This window comes from Athene cunicularia, assembly GCF_003259725.1.
Source record: "Athene cunicularia isolate RWA chromosome 2 unlocalized genomic scaffold, athCun1 chr2_part1, whole genome shotgun sequence".
Taxonomy (NCBI): Eukaryota; Metazoa; Chordata; class Aves; order Strigiformes; family Strigidae; genus Athene; species Athene cunicularia.
In genome coordinates, this window is record NW_020799095.1 from 124897151 (window position 1) to 124921180 (window position 24030).

General features: G+C 37.8%; 1 protein-coding gene across 1 annotated transcript in view; it reads left to right on the plus strand.

Moving 5' to 3' along the window:
- The window catches only part of LOC113476156 (carbonic anhydrase 3-like), a 35484-nt gene that overhangs the window by 9277 nt on the left and 2177 nt on the right, over positions 1-24030 (plus strand). Inside the window, exons 2-7 of the mRNA XM_026841488.1 lie at positions 813-1010; positions 8637-8755; positions 9551-9643; positions 10580-10645; positions 11528-11683; positions 16201-16299. Of these exons, the coding sequence (XP_026697289.1) occupies positions 813-1010; positions 8637-8755; positions 9551-9643; positions 10580-10645; positions 11528-11683; positions 16201-16299 (731 nt within the window). The remainder of the gene's footprint in view (positions 1-812; positions 1011-8636; positions 8756-9550; positions 9644-10579; positions 10646-11527; positions 11684-16200; positions 16300-24030) is intronic.

Consider the following 24030-nt stretch of genomic DNA (forward strand, 5'->3'; position numbering starts at 1 on the left):
CTCCGGGCCGGCCTGGGCCTGTGCGGCGGCAGCGCGGGCGGGTGGCGTGGCCGGCTGGTCGCCACTCGCAGGTGTGGAAGAGGTGAAGCTGGTGGAGGGAGAGGCCGTGGCAGAGGCCTCTAACTTGAAGAAAGTCGGTTTTCCCACTGTCAATATAATTTAAAATGTGATATAGCTTTCGAGTCCGTCCTCGGGCTGGCCTTGCTGCAGGAAGAGCAGTGCCGGTCCGGGTCGGCCGTGCAGCCACGATCCCTCCTGCCTGGAGCTGGAAACCTGGCTGGCCTCTTGCACCTGCACTCTCCTCTGCTCTAGGAAGAACAGCACGGCCTCGATCAGGCTTCTTCCACATGAAGTTCTTGATAAAACCGTAACGATAATTAAATCCACATTTCAAATTCCTGCCTTCTTCAGATATCAGTGGTCTTTTCTCTCTCCAGATGGGTACATGGTGCCACATTGGAGTCATTTGGGCATATCCCATTGTATTTCTAGCCACTGCTGGATTGAAGTATACGTATCTCCTTTCCTTCCTTGGTATGTTGGCAGTGTCTTATAAGTAAAGCCCTGAGGTTGCTCTGAGAGTTTATGTTCAGTTGAGTGGCTTGCAGTATCCAGTATTCCAGCTAGTATAATTACAGTGAAACTTTTGACAGGGCGTGACTAACAACCAGATGATTAGTAACCTACTTACTAATACATTTAATTGATGTTCTATAGCTAAACAAAACCAAACTTGCATTTATTGTAACACAAGTATAATTCATACCTAGCTGGAAGAGGTTTTCATGATCTTTCTCTGTATTTTTTTCTAGGACCAGATCATTGGTACAAAAATTACCCGATTGCCAAAGGACGCCGTCAGTCACCTATTGAAATCAATAACAAAGACGTACACTACGATCGCTCCCTACTACCATGGTTTGCTAGTTATGATCCTGGTGCAGCTAAGACCATTCTCAACAATGGGAAAACCTGCAGAGTTGTATTTGACGATTCATTCGATAGATCAGGTTAGTTTTGTTTTCATCTCAAGCTGTCATTATATATCAGCGTTTATTTCTCAGGTTGTTTGGGAGACAGAGTGTGCTCTGAATGCTCATGTCTGTCAGAAGGTTTCTGTGTAGACATACAGGTTTCTGAGTCCAATGCCCTGCACAGCTGGTGAGAAAGGCCTGGGACTACTTTTAAAGTCCATAGGTAAAATCCTAGGGATTGGAGAGAGCTGCAAGGAAACTTGGTGCAGGATGAATTAAGGTGTAAGGTAAATTTTTAAGCTTGCAAAAGCCACTGCAGTTGTGTTGCTTTCCAGGAGCAAGGAGTCCAGCCTTTATCTATGAGGACTGAATTCCATTCAAGCTATTTGAGATGCCCTGCAGAACATCTTTGACTGTGTATATGGCTGAAGTTATATTTGAAAACTGTAATATCAGATAAATGATGTTGCCACAAAGTCATCAAAATCAGTTAAAACTCCCTTCGGCATTCATGAGATTTTGTCTTAATGAGGATTATAGGGCTGACAACTTACAGTGGTTCAGCTTTAATGTTCAAAATCATTTATCTAGTTGTAGTTATGACAACTTACAATGTGCTGCATATATAATGCGTAGGTTTTAAGAATTAGTGGGTTATATATATTGAAGAGATATGTCTGTTCCGTTTAACAGGTGCTACAGGTGGTTGGCAGAACCACTGACATTTCATGTTAATGCTCTTGGCTATATTTCAAAGGAAGAAACATTACTGAAAGAAGTATGAAATTGCATTAGTACTGTGATAAAAAGGAAAAATCAGATGCATACCTCACATTTTATTCTTGTATCAAGGTCAACTAAACGGTGTTATTATTTGTAGTACATGGGATGGTAAGAAAAGGAAAAAGAAACGTCAGTTTCAGTAAAATATTGAAAAGTCTGTCTTCCACTGTGTACAGTATAGACTTAGTTCTTAACTGCCTTAAAAGTTGCAATTTCTATTACAATGTAACTAGGAATGACAGCTGTAATTACTAGGAGAAATTTTACTAATAGGTTGATTGATCTTAAATATCTGTGGGCATGGATTTTTAACGAATGACTTGACTTTGACGAAAACAGGATCAAAATGTACATAAGCTGGACTAGTTAATACACTGTCAAAACCCACAGATAGCTCTGCGGTCAAGATTTTGATTACTTTTCTAGCAAAGTGGGAATCTTTCATGTTATTTGAATAAAAATATTAATGTCAGATAACACATCAGCAGAGAGATGTAGCTTTGGCATATGAGAAGACCTCTGTGACCATTACTTACTGTTTTTTACCATATCTTGTATTTGTTGGAACAGCATCAGATATATCAATGGTTGCATCTTCTGCATAAATGTCAAAGTAATTATAATTACTCAGATTTTACATGGGAGGGAGTATCCAGGCACAACCATCTACAGCATGGATGTAACACTGTGGCCACAAAGAACAGGAAGTTTTGGAATGTTACGAGTTTTTTTTTTTCAGAACTGCTCAGTAACTGTTATGTTCTGATCTCAGAAATAAAAAGTGACTCACTGGAAAAAAAGTAGGTGTATTTCTCAACTCTTTGAAGGCAAGAAACATTCAGTGTTTATTGTTATGTCTCCTTTGTTATACCATTGCCTGCAGAGTCTGTGGGTGGTGTTCCTTCTATAATATAATGCTAACTGCAGGACAAATTCCACTGTGCATACTCCTACTGACTTCAGCATGTTTTAAGTTTTTTAGGATATGTATAGTGACTTATTTTTTGTGTAAATGAACCACCAGCTGCATAAAACATACGTATGTAATAGCAGTCATGTCCTTTGGAACAAAGACATTCTTTAAATCTATCTATCTATCTATCTATCTATCTATCTATCTATCTATCTATCTATCTATCTATCTATCTGAGTTATTTCTGAGTTAACTAGAAAACTAAGGGCTTCCTTTATTTTCATTACTTTTTCAGTTAGAGTGGTCATACCCATATCTGTAGTTCTTTCTAGGTTTTCATTAATGGTCGATGAAATAGATTGCAGAATAAATTGCAAAGATGAGTGATAAAACAAATTACATTGGATGTCTTCAAGTTTTACTTCCATTGTGTCTTCTCTTCCAGGATTACTTTGAATATTCACTGATGGGACAGTTTCTTAAATTATTAGAGAGAAGCTTCCAAGGAAAGTGCCATCCATATAATTCACATATTATGTTGATAAAAGCCTTATTACTGTTATCTTTGGAGTTAGACTGGTGGAAGGAATTGGAAAATTTATCTCCAGCTATTTATAAAGTCTTACTGACTTTAAGAATCTGCTGTACAATTGAAGGTTTGATGACAGATACTTGTTTTAGGAGCTGTGTCATGCCTCTGCTGCTGGTGTTGTACAAGTTAATGACTGTTGTAGACTCAGTTGCCTGCTTTACCATACCTTTGTGGAAGAAGGACCTTAAGCACTGTAAAATCACTGTAGGGGGTCTCAAAATCTAGGAGATAACTGGGAGCTGAAATCAAAACCTGCTAGGTGGCTGTGCCAAATAAGATCCATACCAGAACTTAGGTACTGCCACATAGCAGCCTACCACTGCTATGTTTTTTGGCATGAATAGCAACTCGGATACTCTTAGATTCAGCATTGATTCTAGTTTTGTTTTGAATTAGGGCTGCAATCTCATTTATACTAGCAGAGTCCATTTGCTTTTAAACTTCCAAGAAGTATTCATGCCAGAGAAGTGTCCTGAGAGCACCTAACTGGTAGGACCATTGTCATAATGTTGTGTGAGATGTGTAGTTTGTAACTTCCTTATGATTAATATAATACCTGAGTTAGATGGTTAGATGAAGGTGTTTGTTTAATAAACAGTAAAGACACATAATTCTTGTACTGGAACCCAGACAGCAGCTGGGGAGATATACTAAAGCTGTTTGAAATGGATACCTTCTTTCAGCTTCTCAATTTGTTATTTGTGTTACCTCCTTAGCACTTTTTGTGGAAGTTCATTGGCCAAACAGATTTCTACTTCTTCTTTTACTGACTTTCTGATGAATGACATTTAAGGGCTTGGAGTACCTCAGTGCAGGCACAGTTTCTTACAAGGTTACCTTGATGCTGTTTTCAGAATCTCTCAATTTCTTAGCAAAGGAATATGTGCCTTTGGAAGTGGATGACGTGAAAAAAGTTTAAAGAGACAGTTACTCTAAGTAGAGTAAGCTTGTTTCTTACTTATCTCATTTAGCACGACTAGTGCTTGTGGACATTTCCTAGACTATCACTTTGTGGGAGATCTCATTTATCTTTGCAAATGAGATTTTGATTATCAGCTTCTGGTGAATAAATATGTACTTGTTGACTGGTTCTAAAACACTGAGGACAAAACCCAGTAACTTTGATTAAAACTGTGGGAAGTCTGTCCATAGATACTCAAGTTATGGTTGATCCTGCAAAAAGTTACTTAACATTTTGTGTACTGAATTTACACTGGAACAAGCCAGCAGCCGTTACAAGAATAGCACAGCTAAATCCCAGTGCTTGTGTAGCTGTGATACGTACCACTTGACAGCTATACCACATATTGCAAAAGCCAGGAAAGTTAAATTCTTCCTTCAGTGTTTAACACATCTATCATTTGTAGTATCTGCATGAAGGTACTGAGCATTAATATGATCACTGCAGACCCGAAGAGTTGAATTTCTGTTAACTTTGAACTTCCATTGTTAGAAGTAAAAATGCTTGAACAGTCAAGGGTCTCTTCTGAGGCTACAGTTAGCCAGTGGACACTCAGTTTTCTCCCCCTGGAGGTGAGGATTTCACCCCCACATAGATCACAAAGAAAGATGATTTGGGACCTCACTGATGAACAGGTTGTGATCAAGAAGGCACAAAACTGAAAAAGATGTGTTGCAGTGCAGGTGAGTGTGGGCAGCACACTGACAGGCTTCTGTCAGATACTTCTCTTTCCCAGTCTGTCCCTGTAAGAGTATAAAGTTCAAATACAAACAAAAGTAATTCTTCTGCATATCTATGCAGTACTTGCTTATAGAAAATTTCAGTGATAACTGGAATTTCAGCTCTAAAAGCTTTTAGGAAACACATTTTATCCCTACAGTTAGCCAGACTGTTTCAGTAGAGATCCTCTTTTGAGCAGAGGCTTTTTTATCGCTTCTAAAATACATGGCACTGACATTAAAAAGATGTGGGTTTTCTACTGCACTTAGATTCTGTTATAAAGCAGCATAACAAAGGTAATATGTCTTACTCAATTGTCATGCAGTAATACCTTACTAATTTAATTTCACAGTGGTTTACCAGATCATTTTATGTATTTGGCACGATGTGAGGATCATAAATCTTGTAAGAACAGTTATTTCTTCTTGTGTTCATAAACACAGCTCACTTCATGAGTCTGTTTGGTGCTCCTTGCGTTTTTCCACCTGACTTTCACAGTGTGCCTTTACAGCAAATAGTGAAGGTATTTGTGTAGACATAACTTTGCCAGTTTTACCTCAGTGAGGATAGATGACAACTGATGTTAGTGCAGATTAACAACCAGACCCCTACCTGAGCTGCTCAGCAAGTGATGCAATTATTTCAAAACTGTCTTGTCACATTTCTGTTGTTAAGGATGAGTGGAGTGGCCATCTCCACTCAAACTGTGTCACACCTTCATTTTGTTGTGTAAACACAGAGAGTGAGATACAGAGCTTTTTCTTGCCTTAGTTACACTTCTGTGCAACACTTGCCCTCTCTTGGGCAAACATCTGCCTCAGTGATTACACTGAGAGTGAAAAAAACCCATTCTTTTATTAGCCAGTTCTGTCTCAGGCTGTTCAGTTTATGACAGATCAAATAAAAGGTGAACTTTTTCACTGGAACTGACATCCACATGTGTGTCCGTGTAGGATTGCTCTGTGATAGACGGTTCATCAGCGTGGATGAGAGGGACACGGAATTTGAGCAAGTGGTTCAGACTGGTGTGACATTTTTATGTCTGGTATCAGGCACTGGTAGAGGGTGATGTGCAAACCCATGTAAAAAAGTCAGTCACTGACCAATGGGATGAGAGTTTGCAACAATAAGGCACCAAAAAGGAGTGAATACTTTTCTCCCTTGTCTTTCTGTGCTGGCTTGTGTATTTCTGCAGCTGGGCCATGTTACTTTAATGACAGCAAAGTAAAGGGAGTTACATTTTGGTAAGTCTGCCTATGGCCATCCTGTTATACTTCCTATAGATCAGAAATAGGAACAGAAATGCCACGTTTCCAATATTCAGAAGTAAGTCCAGCCATTCAGCTAGGCATGTGAAAAGGATTGCATAGTATTTCAGAAAAAAGAGAAAAGCTGGCCACCCGTATATCAGGGAGTGAACCTGCTGGCTCCTTTTCTAAAGTTCTTGCTTTTCACTTCATGCAGTGTCATAGAAGCTCAGAGTGAGTCATGGGGCCTACTAGAAAAGCATCCTTTTATAATGTTATGTTGTAGGCAAACACCTGTTGCAGCCTTAAAACTGTGAGACTCAGATATTTAAGATGAACATTTCCTGTGTAATAATTGTTAGAATAATTCTCTGTTACATATAAACATGTCAATCTATAAAATTAGAACTATATTTTAAAGCAGTTAAATATTTTAATATTTTAAGAATATATTTTAAAGCACTGAAAAGCAGTTTAAATATACCATATTTTTATGAACTTCTACTTTATATTCGGTGTTCTGACTGTTATATGGATGTGTATTTATTTGTGTTAGTATTTTCTGAAAACCAAAACCCAGGAGGGTAAAAATACTTCTAGAATTTAGGTTCCAAGCCACGTGTTTAAAAAAAGTAAAGATTTCTTTTACTAGCTTTGAGTTATGCAGACATAGTTTAGTATTTTTTTAATGGTTTAGGTACTGGAGAACTTAATTCTTGTAACTGTTTTGTTACATTTTTAAAGCATAGGGAAATTTCGTTTACTGACAGAGGGAAATTTTGTTTACTTATATGGTCATTTTATGCATTTCTGTGTTTTATACTACACACTTACAAGTAAAAGAAAGAAGACACCTTTTTGTCCTGCAGGAGATGTTGGTTTATAGGCATCTTAGTCTTTGCATCATTCTGTCTGCTTCAAGTGTGATAAGTAAAAGCTACTGTCTATTTATAGATGAGTGAAGCAGGAATGTGTTGGCACGAGGTGATGCAGAGCTTCACCTAATGCCCAGTTGAAAATGTCTGCTGATGGCCCATCAGTGGAAATAATGACACATTTTTACCTTAAACTGGATTATTTGGTCTTACAGATCTATTTTAATGGAGAATTGATGGCCTTGTCAGCTACTACTGTTACTGTGTATGCATCGGCCACAGTACTGAATGTCTGTGGGAACAAGTAAAGGGAATTTGTTGAAAAAAACAGCTTGCTTTTAATGTGCAGTAAGGAATACTCTTTAATATATTATTTCTTGAGATGATCATGGATTTATTTCCTTTCTTTTCATATTTAAGGATATTTTTCTTTAGCATATAAAGACCTGTTCTTGCAAACTGCTGAATGGCTTATAGGAATGCTATAACTTCTATCTCCAAATAAAGTGAATGAGATTTTTATATTAGTATTTGGTGAATGTGAAGAAGTTCTTTCCTTTTTATCATGAGATTCTTTCAAATAAGCCACCATGCTACATAATGTAAAAATGTGAAGATTATGTAGAATACAGGGTATTCATCACAGACTGAACTTCAGGAAAATAGCTTGCATTCTCAGTGATTGCTTTTCTGGCTCATTCATTGTTTTCTTTCTCCTCTTCCACAGCCGGAGGGAGCAGCCATACAGCAGAAGCAGCATCAGTAGTTTCATAGCTTTTTAAACGAACAAGTCATAGCCTGCAGTAAAACACATAATTTGCAGTGTTTTGTGGGAATTTGTTTATCATCTAGCACTTCAGTAGTTGATCTTAATCATGGCTATTTTTGTGTGCTTTGATATAGGTAGATATTAGATAGAATTCAGGGGGAAATGAAGACTTCTAAATTTAGGTGTCTTATGTCGGCTTTTAAAAGTAGGTGGGTTATGTCTCTAAACTCCCATTCTAATCAACAGAGATGGAGTCACACTTAACCAATGGGGTCCAGAGAGCAATTCAGGTCACCATCTGTGAGTGTCTACCTTAAGACAAGCAGAATTAGTCCAGAAGCTTGAATGTTCTCATTAGGGGCTTACTTCAGTTACCCAAACACAGGTATCTCATGCCATTTTTGATAACCTAATGTATTTCACCTTGCCTCCAGATGCTGCTTTAGAAAAATAAAGTTCTTCCACAGATCTTGTATCACATCTTCCAGTCCTGTCCAGGTGTCTTTGGAATATCCTAGAAGGTACTAGATGCACATTTATGCAGCTGAATTGAAACAGTGATCTCTATTGACTAGAATGGAAGCCTAGACACAAATAATTTCCATCTTCCTGTAAGTGCATATAGCCAAAGATGGTTGCCTTAAGTGCTGATTTCCAAGAGGTACTAAGTACTCTCAGAATGCAGAGCAGCTGTAGAGTAAATTTGTAAATATGTATGTAAATATTTTAAAAATATATGTATTTCTTTTAAAAGATTTGAAAGATACTTGAGTCTAATGCTGTTGCAGATTATCAATTGCAGTGCTGAGAGGTGGGCCACTTCCAGGAGTCTACAGGCTGCGTCAGCTTCACTTTCATTGGGGTTCGTCTGATGACCATGGCTCTGAGCATGTTGTGAATGGAGTGAGATATGCAGGAGAGGTATGACTCACCACTTTTTACTTTAAAATAAAGTGTCAAATAACATTTGTCATTATTGTTCAGGTGAGACAAAATTTGTCATTTGTCAGCTTTTCAAGGAGTTCTTTCTAATTGTTTGTCTGTGACATTCTTAGTCCCACTGATTCTTATAAACATGAATCAGGTTGAAGTAATTTTCACAGCATAAGAAAATAAAAATTTTACATGAAACAATAGTTTCCACATTCTTAAACCAACATGGCTTGAAACACAGGACAGCAACATTGAATTACTGAGAAGCAAAGCAAACTTACTAAAACAATATTCTGAAAGTATAGTATTATAGCAGAGCTAGAGAATTGTAGTGACAGAAAGGAGGAAGAATGTGTGACTTTGGTTTTCTACCACTTTAGAATTGTAAGGGAAGTTGAGAACTGTAGGCTAATAATATACAGAGCTTACATTCTGATAGATTCTTTGCTAGAATTGCTGTAATTTCAAAGCCAAATAGAAATGAATCACTTATCAGTAGATGACTTCTGAACTGCATGTTCTACCTGCTTACTTCAGCATCTTTTCTGTCTTCTTCAGCTTTAAGATGAGATTTTTTGAAATTTCTCTATTAAGTTGTTTATAGTTTATTTTAAAGAAAATAGTAGTCTAAATGGTAATGCATTTTTTTTTTTTTTTTTTTGAAGACCTAATCCTCTTCTTTGTTGCCCCAAACTCTCTCATGTATTGAAGAACTCTAAATTCAGCCTTTGATGGCTTGCTATTCAACAGTGGATTTTTTTACATGTTTTTCTTTGTTTCCAGCTACATTTGTTACACTGGAATCCCAAATACAGTAATTACCTTGATGCTGTGAGAAGAGCTGATGGAATAGCTGTTTTGGCAATATTTTTGCAAGTAAGTAGAAGCATGCAACACTTCTTTGCACAGCTACTATAGAGGCTTCCATTCTTACAGGGTTAAAAAACCAAAACCCTCTGAATATGTATATTCTAGGGATTGTACCATATTGAAGGGCTTGACTTTCAGTAATGCATACTTTTCAAGTTATAGAGCATAAGTCATGTTAATTCAGATGGTATCTAATACTACACACACTTGTCCCAGCAACTATTGTGTCACTATGTGACTGGTGGAAGCTGTAAACTCAGATGTATTCACCCCTGCTTTGGGGACACGATGTCAGTAGTGGCCCTCTGACCAATACTGGTCAGCTGTCTTTTGTGCTAATCATGGACTGATTTCAGGGACAGATACCACCCCTAGGCTTTTCATGAACTTTCTCCCAGGCAAAACTAATGTGCCATCGATACACATAGATCATTCTTTCTTAAAATCCTTTTGGAGGCATGCAGTCTTAGCCTAAAATAATTGGCTTTTGCTCTCACTTGTTCAATTAATATTCACTAGAGATAGAAAGATGGACGTCTGTGTTGAAATCAACAATTGCAAACAGTAGATCCGACCATGAAATATGTTTTTTAAAGTAGAATGAAACTTTTTCCAAATTTTTTACTTGAATCTGAAGAATTCTTTATCTTTGTTAGGCTAAAATTCAATGTCAACAGGAATAGCTGTGTTGTCAAATTACCTGTGATGCTGAGTTTCTGTACTGATGTAATTTCATCTTGTGGATCATAATATCTGTTGGGGTACAGACAGAGGGTACAGACAGAAGACATAGCTTACTAAACTGGTAGTGGTGATAGGTTCAGTTACTGCATTGTAATTTTACAGTGTTATATGTTTAGATGCACATATTAAAAAAATAGGATGAAGAAGAAAACTGATATAGCACAACTCTTTGATTAACTTATGCTTTCTTCTTTACAGGTAGGGAAAACTCCCAAACCAGAGATGAAGAGAATTCTTGAAGAAATAAATGCTATCAAAACAAAGGTAACGATGTTGGGCTTTTCATTATAGGAAGATTGCTGCAAATTCTCAGGACAAAAAGAAATAAATCAAGAGGCATGACTTTCTAGTTTTCAAATTCTACTCTGCAACATTGCCAGACTATACGTGTGAATAAAACCATGGGTAGCTTTTTCTTAACAAGAAAAGTCCTTTCTTCTATTTACATATGAGCCTTGTTTGGCTTTAGTAGGCCTTACAATTTTGTGAAAATAAGTCATCTCTCCAAACTTTACTCACCTAAAATCTAGGCATGGAGTCTTATTCTCTCAGTGGTCAGTGACAAAAGAAAGGCACTTTTGGAAGGTGGTTCATTTGGTCTTGAAATAGGCTGACTAATGAACCTCTGGAAATGCCACTGACTAGACATCTGTGTCTCAGATAATATTATGTGATAAGAATTTCACATTGCATAGGCAAGACAGTTTGTTATTAGCACAAATACTATAAATCTAGAGTACCTGTCTCACTTCATTATATGGTGACTTAACCCAATATTTAATAGATAGGCAGAATTTCCATAAGAAAGGAAGTCATAAGGAAGATTACAGAATGCACAGAAATGAGTGAAGCACATTGGTACTGGACGTGGCTTCACATGAGTTAGTTCAAGTACAAGAAGTAGCATCATGGAGTTGTATGTTGTGTCACGCTTTTCTGGGCCCATCTGTGAGGGTCATACAGTCCACTTAACCTTTACAATGCATCATTATGTCTTGTGTAGATGTGTGCTTAGTTTTCTTAGTTCATACCTTTGAAGTATCTGAGTCACTCTGTTTCTTAAAATACAAGAACTGTGTCTTTACCTAATCTTGACTAGAGCTGTTGAAGAGTTTTCTGTTTGGTTTTGTTGTGGTTTTTTTAAAGGGGAAAGAAGCTCCTTTTACAAACTTCGATCCTTCAATTCTTTTCCCTAAATCTCATGACTATTGGACATACCATGGGTCTTTCACTACTCCACCTTGTGAAGAGTGCATCACCTGGATTGTGCTTAGAGAGCCTATCATAGTCAGCTCAGACCAGGTAAACTTCACATCATAGATAATATTTTACCCACTTCTTTTTAGTTACATGCCATAACCTGACCTTATTCTTTTGTCAAGGAAAATACTTATTGGATTCTGTGAGAAATTACATGATTAAAAGGACAGTGAATAACTGAATGCCTTAAACTACCTTCGAATTTCATAGGGAACCTGTAAAAATCTTCAACGGACTGCAGTCTGCAATCTAGTATGTGCAATCAACCTGTTAGACATACCTCTTTGTCTGTATGACTCCTACCTACATTAACCTTCTCTACTTGAAATAGTTCATTGTTTCCTAGCCCATGTCAGACATCATGATATCATGATCATTCAAATCCACAGACATCAGAGAGCTTTATAAATCAGTAAAATCATAACACAGTGTAGATGGTAAGAGTTTATACCAGTTTGGAGTGTGACTGACAGCAGTAGTTACTGTGTATGAGAGTTCTTGCTCCCATGGGCAAGACACCTCTTCTGACATCAGCTAAAGAAAAGACGCGATCTCTTTGTTTCCCAGTCCTTCTGTTCTCATGATATTAACTCTTGCTAGCAGGAAAGGATGGAGCTGGATGTGGCTCATACCTTTTATTTTACACAGAGCTCAAAACACTACGTTACACCAAGAGCCAATGTAGGAAATCTCAAGCCATTAACCTGTATTATCCTGCAACTATTTAAAAAAGAACATTGACACATTTAGCTAAAGCTTATGTTAGGTTTGCACCAACAACTTTGATTACACAGGATTTTTTCAATCATTTGTATTGTCTTAAGCTTCCTCACGTGAAGTTTTCATTGCTTATGATGAATGTTTGAGGGTAATCACTGGACAAATTATGAAATAAAGCTGCTGTAAAATGCAGTGAGATAGTCAGGTAACCTAATTACATTGCACACTGAATGAAGCAGCAGTCCAGTGTTCTCACCTAATGCAGCTGAGCATTTCCAACTTTTCAAACATTCTCCTTTGCAAATGTGTCTCATAGCATGCTGCTTTCAAAAACATCTCTTATCAGAATACAAATTTAATAGTATTGGTGATTCTATCTGCTCCATATTCTAAATGGCATCACATAACTGAGAAAATTAGGCAAGTGTTGTATCAGGTGCTTGATACCTATAACTCTAGAAGGTATACCAGCTGTTTTTGCAAATGGGAGCAGCATCAGATACCTATAATTTCTTGTTAATCTGAAAGCGTTCTCTGGTCACTTAGTGTAAAGAAGTATTTCTTGTTAGTCCTCATTTCTCCTCAGTCCCGTTTATAGAAATTTGAATGCCCTCTTCCATCACATTTCAGCCTATGATTCTACTTGTACCACATAAATCAGTTTTCTCATCTGAGATTATTCCTCTACTCAGCAGACTATAATGATATGATATCATAAATTTCAAGACTTCAGGATAGTGAAAACATGAATATTAATCAAGTGACTGACTTGCTATGTAGATATTATATATAGACACATAACTTTTCATTTTACGTTCCAAGGTGATGAAAATGTATTTTGTTACATTGATTGATGTGCATGTATCACAACAAAAATCTATTTTCTAGTACTTTGTATTTATGTGGTTCTTTATCTTTCAAAGAAAAGAACTCAGGTATGATGGGAACCTTAGCTGGCAAAAGATGAAATATGGTAATGTATTCATATAACTTACATCTTAATTTTTCACAGTTTATTGACTGATCTGTCTCCTGTTTCCTTGCCCATCTGAAAACTAAAATACGTGGGCTATTTTGAAGCTGGTACATGTGTGAAAAATACAAATATGGTCTGACTGGCTTCCACAAAATAAATCTGCTTAGAGGTTTATATTACAAAAGACCAACTATGAATTTTTTGGGGAAAAGTGTAGTCATTCCTGAGCATCTCTGATTTAAAATGTGTTTTTAAAAGAATAACTAATCACATCATTGATCTACCCTCATGAAAAGACTTTTTGATCACTGCTGTATTTGGGTGATGGCCTTCTTTTCAGTTTATCTGAAGTTAGTCTGTTTTGGGAAACAGACTGTTCTCTAACTGGCCCTACTGTGGAAAATATGAAGTATTTAAGGTAAAAAGGAAATTACTAAAAATAGATGGGACATTGGCTCTTACTCTGCTTTTCAGGCAGAATTGGCAGTGTATGTGAGGTACTGTATACAAATACAATAGAAAAACTTTCCTCACTCCAGAGTGGCTGCAGTCTAAATAATGTATTCATGAAAGAGGATTGTGTTACCAATTATTTTTAATCCTAGAAAGCGTACTGCCATGGCAGCCACATTAATAGTAATTATTTTAAGTGTGTGTGCGTTTACAGTGGATCACTAGGATGCTTTTAAAGCCAGATGGTAATAGTATATTAGCCACAAGGACAAGTGCAGTCACTGTGAATCAGTACTCTGCAGGAAAAATCAATTCATCAGAAATCCCTGTGAGATGTAGAGTGGGTGGCCTAGCTGCTCAGATTACTTTTAATGAAAGGATAGGAATTTAACTGGGGAATAACTATCCAATTGCAGTCTATTTTTTTTCACCTTTATGTAGCTATAGCCTGAATATATGCTTTTTTCTTTTTTACTGAGTAGGGAAAATCTTCCACAAAGAATAATAAAACACAGCAATCTCTTTTCCAATAGTACTTTATCAGTATTAACAAAACTGATGAATGATTTTCATCTCCTACTGTTCCCATGCAAATTATTCTTCATCTGAAATAAAGAATTAAATTTCAGATTTCAGATGAATAATCCAGTTGCTGCATATTATACGAGTTATAACTGTGGACTCATCATTGTTCAGGCAAACTGAGATAGCTGGCTTTTCTGAGCTGTGTAGTGAAGAGCAATGTTAAGATGCCTGAGCTAGCTCAGTCCATAAACTGGAATCAGTATAGTTACAGTGAACAGCTTTTACAGCCCAGATAGAAGTTCTACTTCCATTGGACTTGTACTCTGTACTGTAAAAGATAGATACATGAGCGTATTGAAGCTAGTTGCAAACAAAGTTGATGTATGGTGTGAATGGGGCTACATTTTCAAGTGTACGCATGAGGAAATGTATGCATCCTTTTCACAGTAAGCCATTCAAACAAGGTAGTGTCAAGTGTTTGAACCACAGCTAATACACTTTCTGTCTAATGTTGTGCGTGACAGTGACAACAAACAAACATAATGTATCTGTAAGTGGGTATATGTGTTGCATCCTTTAAAAATCAGAAAGCAATAAAGGAGGAGATTATACAGTTTTGAAGAGTATGGGCAGAACTTTTAGAATCATAGAATCATAGAATCTTTCAGGTTGGAAAAGACCCTTGGAATCATCCAGTCCAACCATCAGCCCCACTCTACAGAGTTCTCCCCTACACCATATCCCCCAACATCTCATCTAAACGACCCTTAAACACATCCAGGGATGGTGACTCCACCTATTCCACTGTCTGACCACTTTTTCTGTGAAAAATTTTTTCCTAATGTCCAGGCTGAACCTCCCCTGTTGCAGTTTAAAGCCGTTCTCCCTTGTTCTGTCACTAATTACCTGTGAGAAGAGACCAGCACCAACCTCTCTACAATGTCCTTTCAGGCAGCTGTAGAGAGTGATGAGGTCTCCCCTTAGCTTTCTCTTCCTCAAACTGAACAGTCCCAGCTCCTTCAATCACTCCTCAGAGGATCTGTTCTCCAGGCCCTTCACCAGCTTCGTTGCCCTCTGCACGCGCTCCAGCACCTCGATATCTCTCTCGTATTGAGGTGCCCAAAACTGGACACAGTACTCCAGGTGTGGCCTCACCAGTGCAGAGTACAGGGGGACTATCACCTCCCTATTTCTGCTGGTCAAACTATTTACTAATACAAGCCAGGATGCCGTTGGCTTTCTCTCTTCTTATGGCATTCCTCAAAAAAAACATACCTCAGTTAAAAAAAAAATGGCCAAGGAGAGTCAAGCTGCAGACCCTGTGTACAAACCATTTGAAACCCTGACCAAGTCATTAACCAGGTTTACATTCCTGTTATTGGTAATGGACTTTTTTGTGTCACTGCAGCAGAATATATCCTTTGCTACAGACCCACCATGGAAATGAACAATTAGTTTATAATTTAGCTTTAACAGCTTTCAATTCCAGAGGCTTCTTAACAATTAAACACAAAGGCAGGGTTTAAGTAGGAGAAGTTTATTAGGGCATAGACTGTTCTATTCACATTTTCTGAGGACTTCCCACAGTTTCTGTGACTATACTACACAGTTCTGTAGACAGTACATAAATGAGAGTACTTTTCACAATCTGTTCAGATAGGACCAATTTTTTCTGTCTTGACTATTTCTAAGAATATTAAACTGCTAGGAAAGAAACATGAGTACTGTTCTTGTGGTGATGGGATGAAGGACATGTTTACAGCTTTGAAGGACACTTTCTCCCCAGCTTCAAGGCATAGGCCAGCCTCCTTGGTTTAATTGTTGGGCTGTGGATTTGATCACAAGGTACTTTCATCAGGACACTTCGATTTTTGCTCTCCTGTAGATGGCGAAGCTCCGCAGCCTGTCCAAGAATGCTGAGAATGAACCTAATCTCCCTCTGGTTGATAACTGGCGCCCAACTCAGCCTCGGTATTTCAGGATGGTGAGCGCATCATTCCTCTAGGACCTGTCTGAGGTTGGCTATCCCTGAATGAGGCAACCTCTAGAACTAATTGATGCTTTTGATTTGTGTCCTCTCTTGTATTTAGACAGAACTCCAGCTGTAGGTCCAGAGGCTGAAACTTTGAGTCATGAAATGTGAATTTCACTTTCAGAGGATAACATTTACTTAGGCAAATCCTAGCATTAAAATGGAAGTAGACAATCTGTTTGGCTCTTCATAACTGCTTTAACATTAGCTTTTGTTAATAGTAAGAAGGAAGAAAGAAGATGCTACTAACAGCTACAAAACCATTTCCTGTTGCCCACGTGCCCCTTTGATGCTTGCCTTATTCCTGTTAAAAAGGTTGCAGTTAAGAGAAGTAATTGTTTTCAGCATAAAAACTTATGTTTCAGTAGTTGTTTTCAGCATTATCTGTATCCTGCTCTGAGCTGCACCAGTTAATGCACAAGGCATTCTTGGAAAAAAAGGAGAGCCCTCATTGGTATTTGATACATAAAATATGAAAGGATAGAAAATTGCTTCATAACCATTGATAAAGAACTAAGCTTTTAACTTCTGTTCTGAAAATTGTATTTATGGAGTTATATGTAGTTTAAACTGTGGAATGGGGGAAGAGCTGTTTCTGTTTGTGTCACAACTGATTGTCCATGTTAAAAGACTAATTGCATTTTAAAGTTGTAGCAATCAAAGTGACATGAATTTTGAGAACTTGGTCTTTGTATCCTGAATATGTATTTTCTCCATGTATGCAAGTGCTTTTCTGTGTAAAAAGGGTGTTAAGATAGCAAGAGTTCTTAATCTTCTCAGTGTTTTTTTTGAGGCAGATTTGCACTTCATGTGCAAATGTAATTGATCCTGCTGTCAATGAGATTTGTGCATAAATATCTGAAACCACAGTTTGACTCTCCTGATCAAAATGCAGTTGACCAGGGTGTTCTTGTCTCTTGTTTTGGCATAAAGAACAATTAAATAGGATTGTAAGCCTATACTTGAAATAACAGTATTTCTGCATTAAGAAATCCAACAATAATAAATATATTTACTTAAGAGGTTTTGTTCTGTATGGGTTTTTTTTTCCAGTTTTAGAAACATGCAAAAATAACAGAATTTTAAAGAAAAACTTGTCAATGTGCTCTGTAATACACCTTCATGGAAATTGGCAATGGATGGTATCTTTTCCGGATGTTTGTTTGAACTACTAGAGTACTGATAATATTTCATGTGACTGCAAGCAAGGAAATAGCATTTAAAATACGCTACATCGAGACATCCACATCTATTCTTTTAATGAGATCACCCTATTCTGATGGCTTTCTTGTAATGTCAAATGAATCAACTCCTTCACAAGTTGATTGCACAGTGGTAAAGTTCAGTCAGTATCTGAAACCATTAATCTGGTAATTTACATTGAGCTCTGGAAATATAAAGCAGCTGCTGCTCTGGCAGTGGCTGGACTCTTAGCTGCCATGTTTTAGGACAGGAGGATGTTGCTGAGCTTGGTGATGAGACAGTGGTTATGCTCCCTGTCTTCAGTTCCCCACTGTGAAATGTTCTGGACCATATCCTCATATTGCTTTCTTCCTTCAAATAGGTAGTGTTTTGGCTGGGAAATTTCATTTAGTCATTGTTAGCATTTCCCAGTTAATTTCCCATTTCCTAATGGATCGCACTGTGCTGTTGGTGTTTGCACTTTTCATTTGTAGCCACATTGTGAAATGATTCAGATGAGTTAACATCTGTTTACGTTGCATGCCCTGACTTTGACACAGGTTGTCTTACATGTACATGCTTCCACTTACTCGGATGACTTACATCAAGAAAGCCTGTGCAGGTCCCTATGTTTGAAAACTTTTTTTTTTTTTTCCAGATACTTGATTAAATATAATTTCTCAGCTGGGTCATTCCAGGACAGTTCAAAGCATATCTTTGTGTTTGACCACTGGTATCCAACACAGTTTCAGCTGTAGGCGTAAAAACATGTTGCTGGATTGTACTTTACGCTTCAGAGAAAGGTTTACTCCATAAAGATTTATTTTTTTTTTCTAATAAACTAAACATCTAAACCAACATCAGGAAGTATTCTGTATCTGTTATTCTGAACAGGAATGCAAGTCACAGATTATCATTGACTATGCAGGACAGGGTTCTGATAGAATACCCAGTGCTTCCTTCCTTCAGGTGAAAATGGAAATTTCCTGTGAAAATATAAGAAAACCATACTGTAAATACCTTTCTACTTTCTGCTTGTTTTTCTCCAGTCAATTCTGCAGTATATATCTGCTTGCGTATAAGTTAGTTCATTAGAAAAAAGAATTTTGAAGCAAAAATTATTTTCCAAAATGCATAATTTGCTGTGAATTACAATAAAAGTTATTTTCTAATGTACTTTATTTAAGTAAGTTGCATGTCTTAGAGCTTAGAGCAGGCTTTATCTTTCTTGCAATTTATGGTATTGCAAATGTGGAACATGTATTCTCAGAGGTTTTTTAATGATATAGTGGTTTCCCAGTCACTTTGCAAAGGAGCCGTGTGGGTTCTATAAATGAAGCTGAGGTAAGCCTCATCCTTTAGAGCTGTGTTTCGTAACTTTTAATCTTGAAGTAATGTCTCTAAAGAAAGTGTTATTTGACTTTTTCATGCTGTTGGTTTCATAAAATCTGTATAATTAGTAAAAGGTATACTAAATTACGTCAGGACTGTGTTGACTCAGTTGCAGATGGGAGGAAGTGTATGAATATGGGGTTTGGCGGTTGTTTTACAGACCCCCTTCCAATGTTTAAGGGACTCTCTGAAGTAATGATGACAGATCGAGAAAACAATGGTTCAGCAGGCTTTGGAAGAAAATGGAAGGTGTAGGAGTAGAAGAAAAACAAAAAGCCCAAGAATGGGAGTGGGACTTCAGGGGCACTGTAAATTGAGCTGTAAACTGAAAGTGTGAGATTAGAGAGAGTTTTGAAAGCCAGGGAGGAAATGTGGGGTGCTGTGAGTCAGCGTTTAGAATGTTTTCATGTCTGATACAATTTTTTCTCTGGCTGTGTTCATTATTATTTTACAGAGGTTCCCCCTTGCTTTTAGCTAGCAGTTTTCTGTAAGTACAAGAAAAATTAATCACTGGTATGACTGAATTCAGGTCGCCGCAGGTCACTGTAGTAATTACATCCCACACATCTCACTTCTACCTGCAGATTTCCACTGTGCCATGTAGTTCTATTAACAGCAAGAACAGGGAGCCCTGGGTTCACAAGGTTCATATGGTGAAAAGGGAAGACATCAAATTTTCATCTGGGTGGGGTAGAAAACAATAAGTTACTACTGTATTTGACTTTACGATTCATGTATGCCTGACAGTACTTTGTGATATCAGTGCTAATTAGGAGCAGTCCCTCTGAAACAGAAATGGCAGACGTGAGACATGCAGCCACGTTGCACCGCTCATTGACCACTCTCTTCTCCAAGTTACTTTTCATCTGCTGCAGATGTCAAAAATAATTTGACCTGGCCTAGCTCTGTGGTGCTGTGAGTTTTCGAGAAACTTGACACAATTTAAAGGGATGGTTGTACCTGTGTCCACGTCACTGGCAGTACTGAACATGAGTAAGAAGGTGCGTGTGGAATGACATCACAGATGCAAGAGACATGATTATGCTCATCAACAGTGAAGATGCATTACCATTGATTTTAGGTAAGATCTACCTGTGAACTTGGTCAGACTAAAAGATATCCCTGGTAAACATGTGGGAAGCCCATTTTCTCATGTTGCTTGTTGGGAACCTTTCCTTCAGCCCCAACGTCGTGCTGATTGGAGAAGCTATCCTTAGGTTACCTGTGTGCAGGAGGGCAGGAAACAATCAACTAGGAGTCTCACTTTGCGGATGTCCCTGGGGCATGCAAGAAGAGGTAGATGTAGATATTGATCTAAAATTTTATATTAAAATAGGCATGGATTTTATGGGGAAGAAGAGTCAAAATCATTCAGATCATGGATATTTCTGAAAAGTTAAGACTCATCAAATCTGCTTTAGATCAGGACTACATTTGATCAAATGTGACATTCTATATCCAGATTTATGCCTCAGAAATTTCATTACAGTCATCTATATAAAAATGGACAGAACTTTAGACCCCTTCTTTTATATTGTATAAGACAGTATTTTGCTAACTATGTGCATGACTGTTAAGACCATGAAAGGTATCATTAATTATTTTGCCCAAGTTTCAGATTTAATTGAAAAAAGAAAAAAAGTTCAAATTTCTCCTCACGATGAAGGAATTTTTATTTAAACAAATACAGTTATACAGTAATGTCTGAAGAAATGCTGCAAAATATAGCTTGCTGACTTCACTTCCCAAATTCTGATTTTTGTGCTGTTTTGCTGAAAGAAAAAGGAGGTTTTCTATGACATTGTTTCATCAAAAAAACATAGTCCTTATGGCTAGGATCAGGCTGACGTGCTTTTTTCTGCTTGTTGTAATAAACCATCTAGCGGGGAATATTTGAGGTCACAAGAAACGATTGGCACAGACGTTCTGTCCTGTCCTCCAGCCATGCAGCAAGCAGTGGTGCCTCACCAGGGCTGAACTCTCCAGTCTGTCAGCTGGGGAAGGCCACCCCTCCAGAAGGACACACAGCTGATCCCTAGCCATGGTCATCAGAGGATGCATCATGCCTCTAACAGAACATGCTGAAATCTGGCTTGTTTTGGGTGATGTTCCACTCCCTTGCCTCAAAGCCTTTTTCTCCTTGAATAGACCTGTGCCTCTGTGGTTTTATACCTTACTGTCTGTTTATATGTCTATATGTCTATATGTATATATGTGTGTGTATCAATATGCACAGAAAACATACACTTGCTATGTATATGCACATTCTGTTACTGTTTTTTTGTTCACGTGGGATAGCATTTTGTCTGACACTACAACTAATTTCAGACTCATTGGAGAAAAAGCATCATTCTAGTGAAGTTACCCTTACTTTTACCAAACCTGTCTCTGGTTGGCTACCTGCCACACCTGACTGTCTTCCAGAATAAAGTACCTGAGGAAACAGCTCCCTTTTCCTCCTTTGCCAAGAACAAAATAAACTCATCAGCTTGTAGCAGCTTTGCTTCTTTCGGAGATCACTGGGGCTGTTAATTACCTTTTCCACTCTCCAGCCTACAAACTGCAGTGTTAACTTTAAAGGAGCTAAAGATGATGTCTGATCAGGGTAAAGAGAGAGAAGTAGATCCTGCTGCTTATTCAAGGAGAACGTTCGTCCTGTTCAGTAGATGCTTAATATAGACCTGAATTCTTAACTTACTCCAGTGGGAAAAGGTGTATGTAGATGGTGTGGGGTGTACTGGGTTTACTTAATGCCAGTGTACTTGTAATACTCTTCAGTAGTGGGGCTGAGTACTGTCTAGAGTTTGTGATTCTCTGCATAAAGAAGACGCAGAGAATAGCAACAGAGACCTGTGGAAACATGTCAGTGAGTCTTGGCTGGAAACACTCGGAAAGCTCTACCCCCAGGATTTTCTGCATTGGACAGTAGTCCAAGGATTGTGGCGTATGGCAGGGAAGTCTTGCAATTATTGCAGTTCACAGTGAATGGTCAGATCACTTTTGTGTCTTTCCAAAAATAAGAATGCATTTACTTTCAAAATGGTGATCAGAATGCTGAAGGAACATACACTATCAGTGTGGATACATCCAGTAAAGTAGGATATGGACTAGAAAGCAGACAAAAAGTTTTTTGGGAAAGTTTTGTTGATTTTCTGGTTACCAACAACCTGTGAAATTGTTCTACTTGAGAGAAGGGGCAGACATGTTTTGCCCTAGGAACCATGGTATACACATAATACTGGAGAATAAGAGGAGAATGGATATATCATTCTCAGCAGAGCCTTCTGTTTTAATTCTTTTCACAGACTAGGTTTTAGATTATCTAGCAGCACTTACATTAAGTGTTGAACCTTAGCATGGAGATCACACTTGAATTTATGAAAAAACAAATGCTCCTCAACAGCCTGTGAACTATCACTGATACAAAGTCCCGGTGTTTTCATCAATGGCTTTAAGTTAATCATTCAGTTTCAGGAAGGGATTAAGCTCTCTTCGCCCTCCTTCATACCATAAACTCAAACCACAAGTTTGGAAGAGCATTTAACTCTGTTTCACAGTAAGTATTGTACTTATGAATCAGAAATCTGACTTAGACTTTAAAACTTTAAAAGGACAGCTTTTGGCCTCTGACTGAAGAACAGCTCTGATCATGCATGCCTGAACACAGGATGATAAGAGTTTTTTCCCCAAGGTGAAAATTCATGCAACAGCTAAGCACAGAAGTGGCCTTGCAACAAATGGTACATAGCCCAAAACAAAATTAAAACTTGTTTCCTCCTTGGTCCAAGATGTGATTCTCAAAGGCTGTCCAGCTAATTTACATAAACTCTCAAACAGGGTATGAGCAGCTGCAGACAGCATCCAGTGTGGTCCAGTCTGATAGCAAAGGAAAGCACATGGTTATGGCCCCAAAACCAATGCTGTATTCGGACAGACTTTCTATCCATCCTATCAGTAGCAGGAGTGCTATTCCAGATAAACATTCATGACATCTATAACTAACAGGGTGTGGACTGAAATATTAGTCTTTGTTAATTGAAGAGACAGTTGTATAACTTAATGATATTGTAATTGCTGAGAACACTGTATGGGAGAAAGGGGGACTAGGCTGTCAGCCCACCTAATCAGAGAGACCTTTATGATTTAGTAAGTTTTTTGTTTTTGCCATCAACTTTGCTGTTGTGAAGTGTTGCTGCTGGCTTTTAGATAATGGTCTGCAGGGTTTTCTGATAAAATAGGTAAAGATTATTCCTTTTATTTCTTTGTTTTAGTAAAAGCTGCTAAAAACAATTCATTTTTAAGAGAAACAGGGAGGATTAAAATAGTTCCCCTTAGAGCACTTAATAATCACAGCTTCAGAAGCATTGACAAAAGCCCTGAATGTCAGGGAGTAAGACCGTTTTGCACATCTAATATGCTGTTGTCATAGGGGAGCACTCTTCCCTCAGAACTAGGGATTCTCAGAGGTGCCTGACGCTTGGGATCTTTGTAGATTGGGTAGGTTTTTCTCTAATGACATCTGACAGAAGCCTAGAAGTGCTCAAGTCAGCTTCCAAACAGCAGCACCAAAGAGACTCACAGTTATTTTACTCATTGAGATTTGACATTATTACAAAAACTCCTGCTGCAAAGAACATAACAATACTTCTATTCATTAGAACTCTATTCCTTTATTATGTGTTCTAGTTATGTGCTGACTTACGGTTCCCCAAATGTATAAAGCCTGCTAGTCAATGATTCAAATAAAAAGATACTGATACAATAGAAAAACATGAAAATATGAGGTAGTCTTCAAATAATCCAGACATTAGAACAATATTTGTGTATGAGGTGGCTATGCTTCCAGTAGTTTATTCAAAAGTATTTTATTGTTGAATTAATGAGAAGTGTAACTTCTATCTTACCAAAGTTTCCCATTTATTCAGTCGAATATTTAGCAAGATAAATTGATGTGTGAGAGAATAATGACCCCAAAAGAATAGACCCTCATAACTGAGCAGTCAATTTGCCACATGTATAGACAGTAACAGACTTTTTCCTGTGACATTAAAGATGTGTATACGTAAGCTGTGTACTTCAATCAGGAATGTAATTTTTAAATTAATTTCC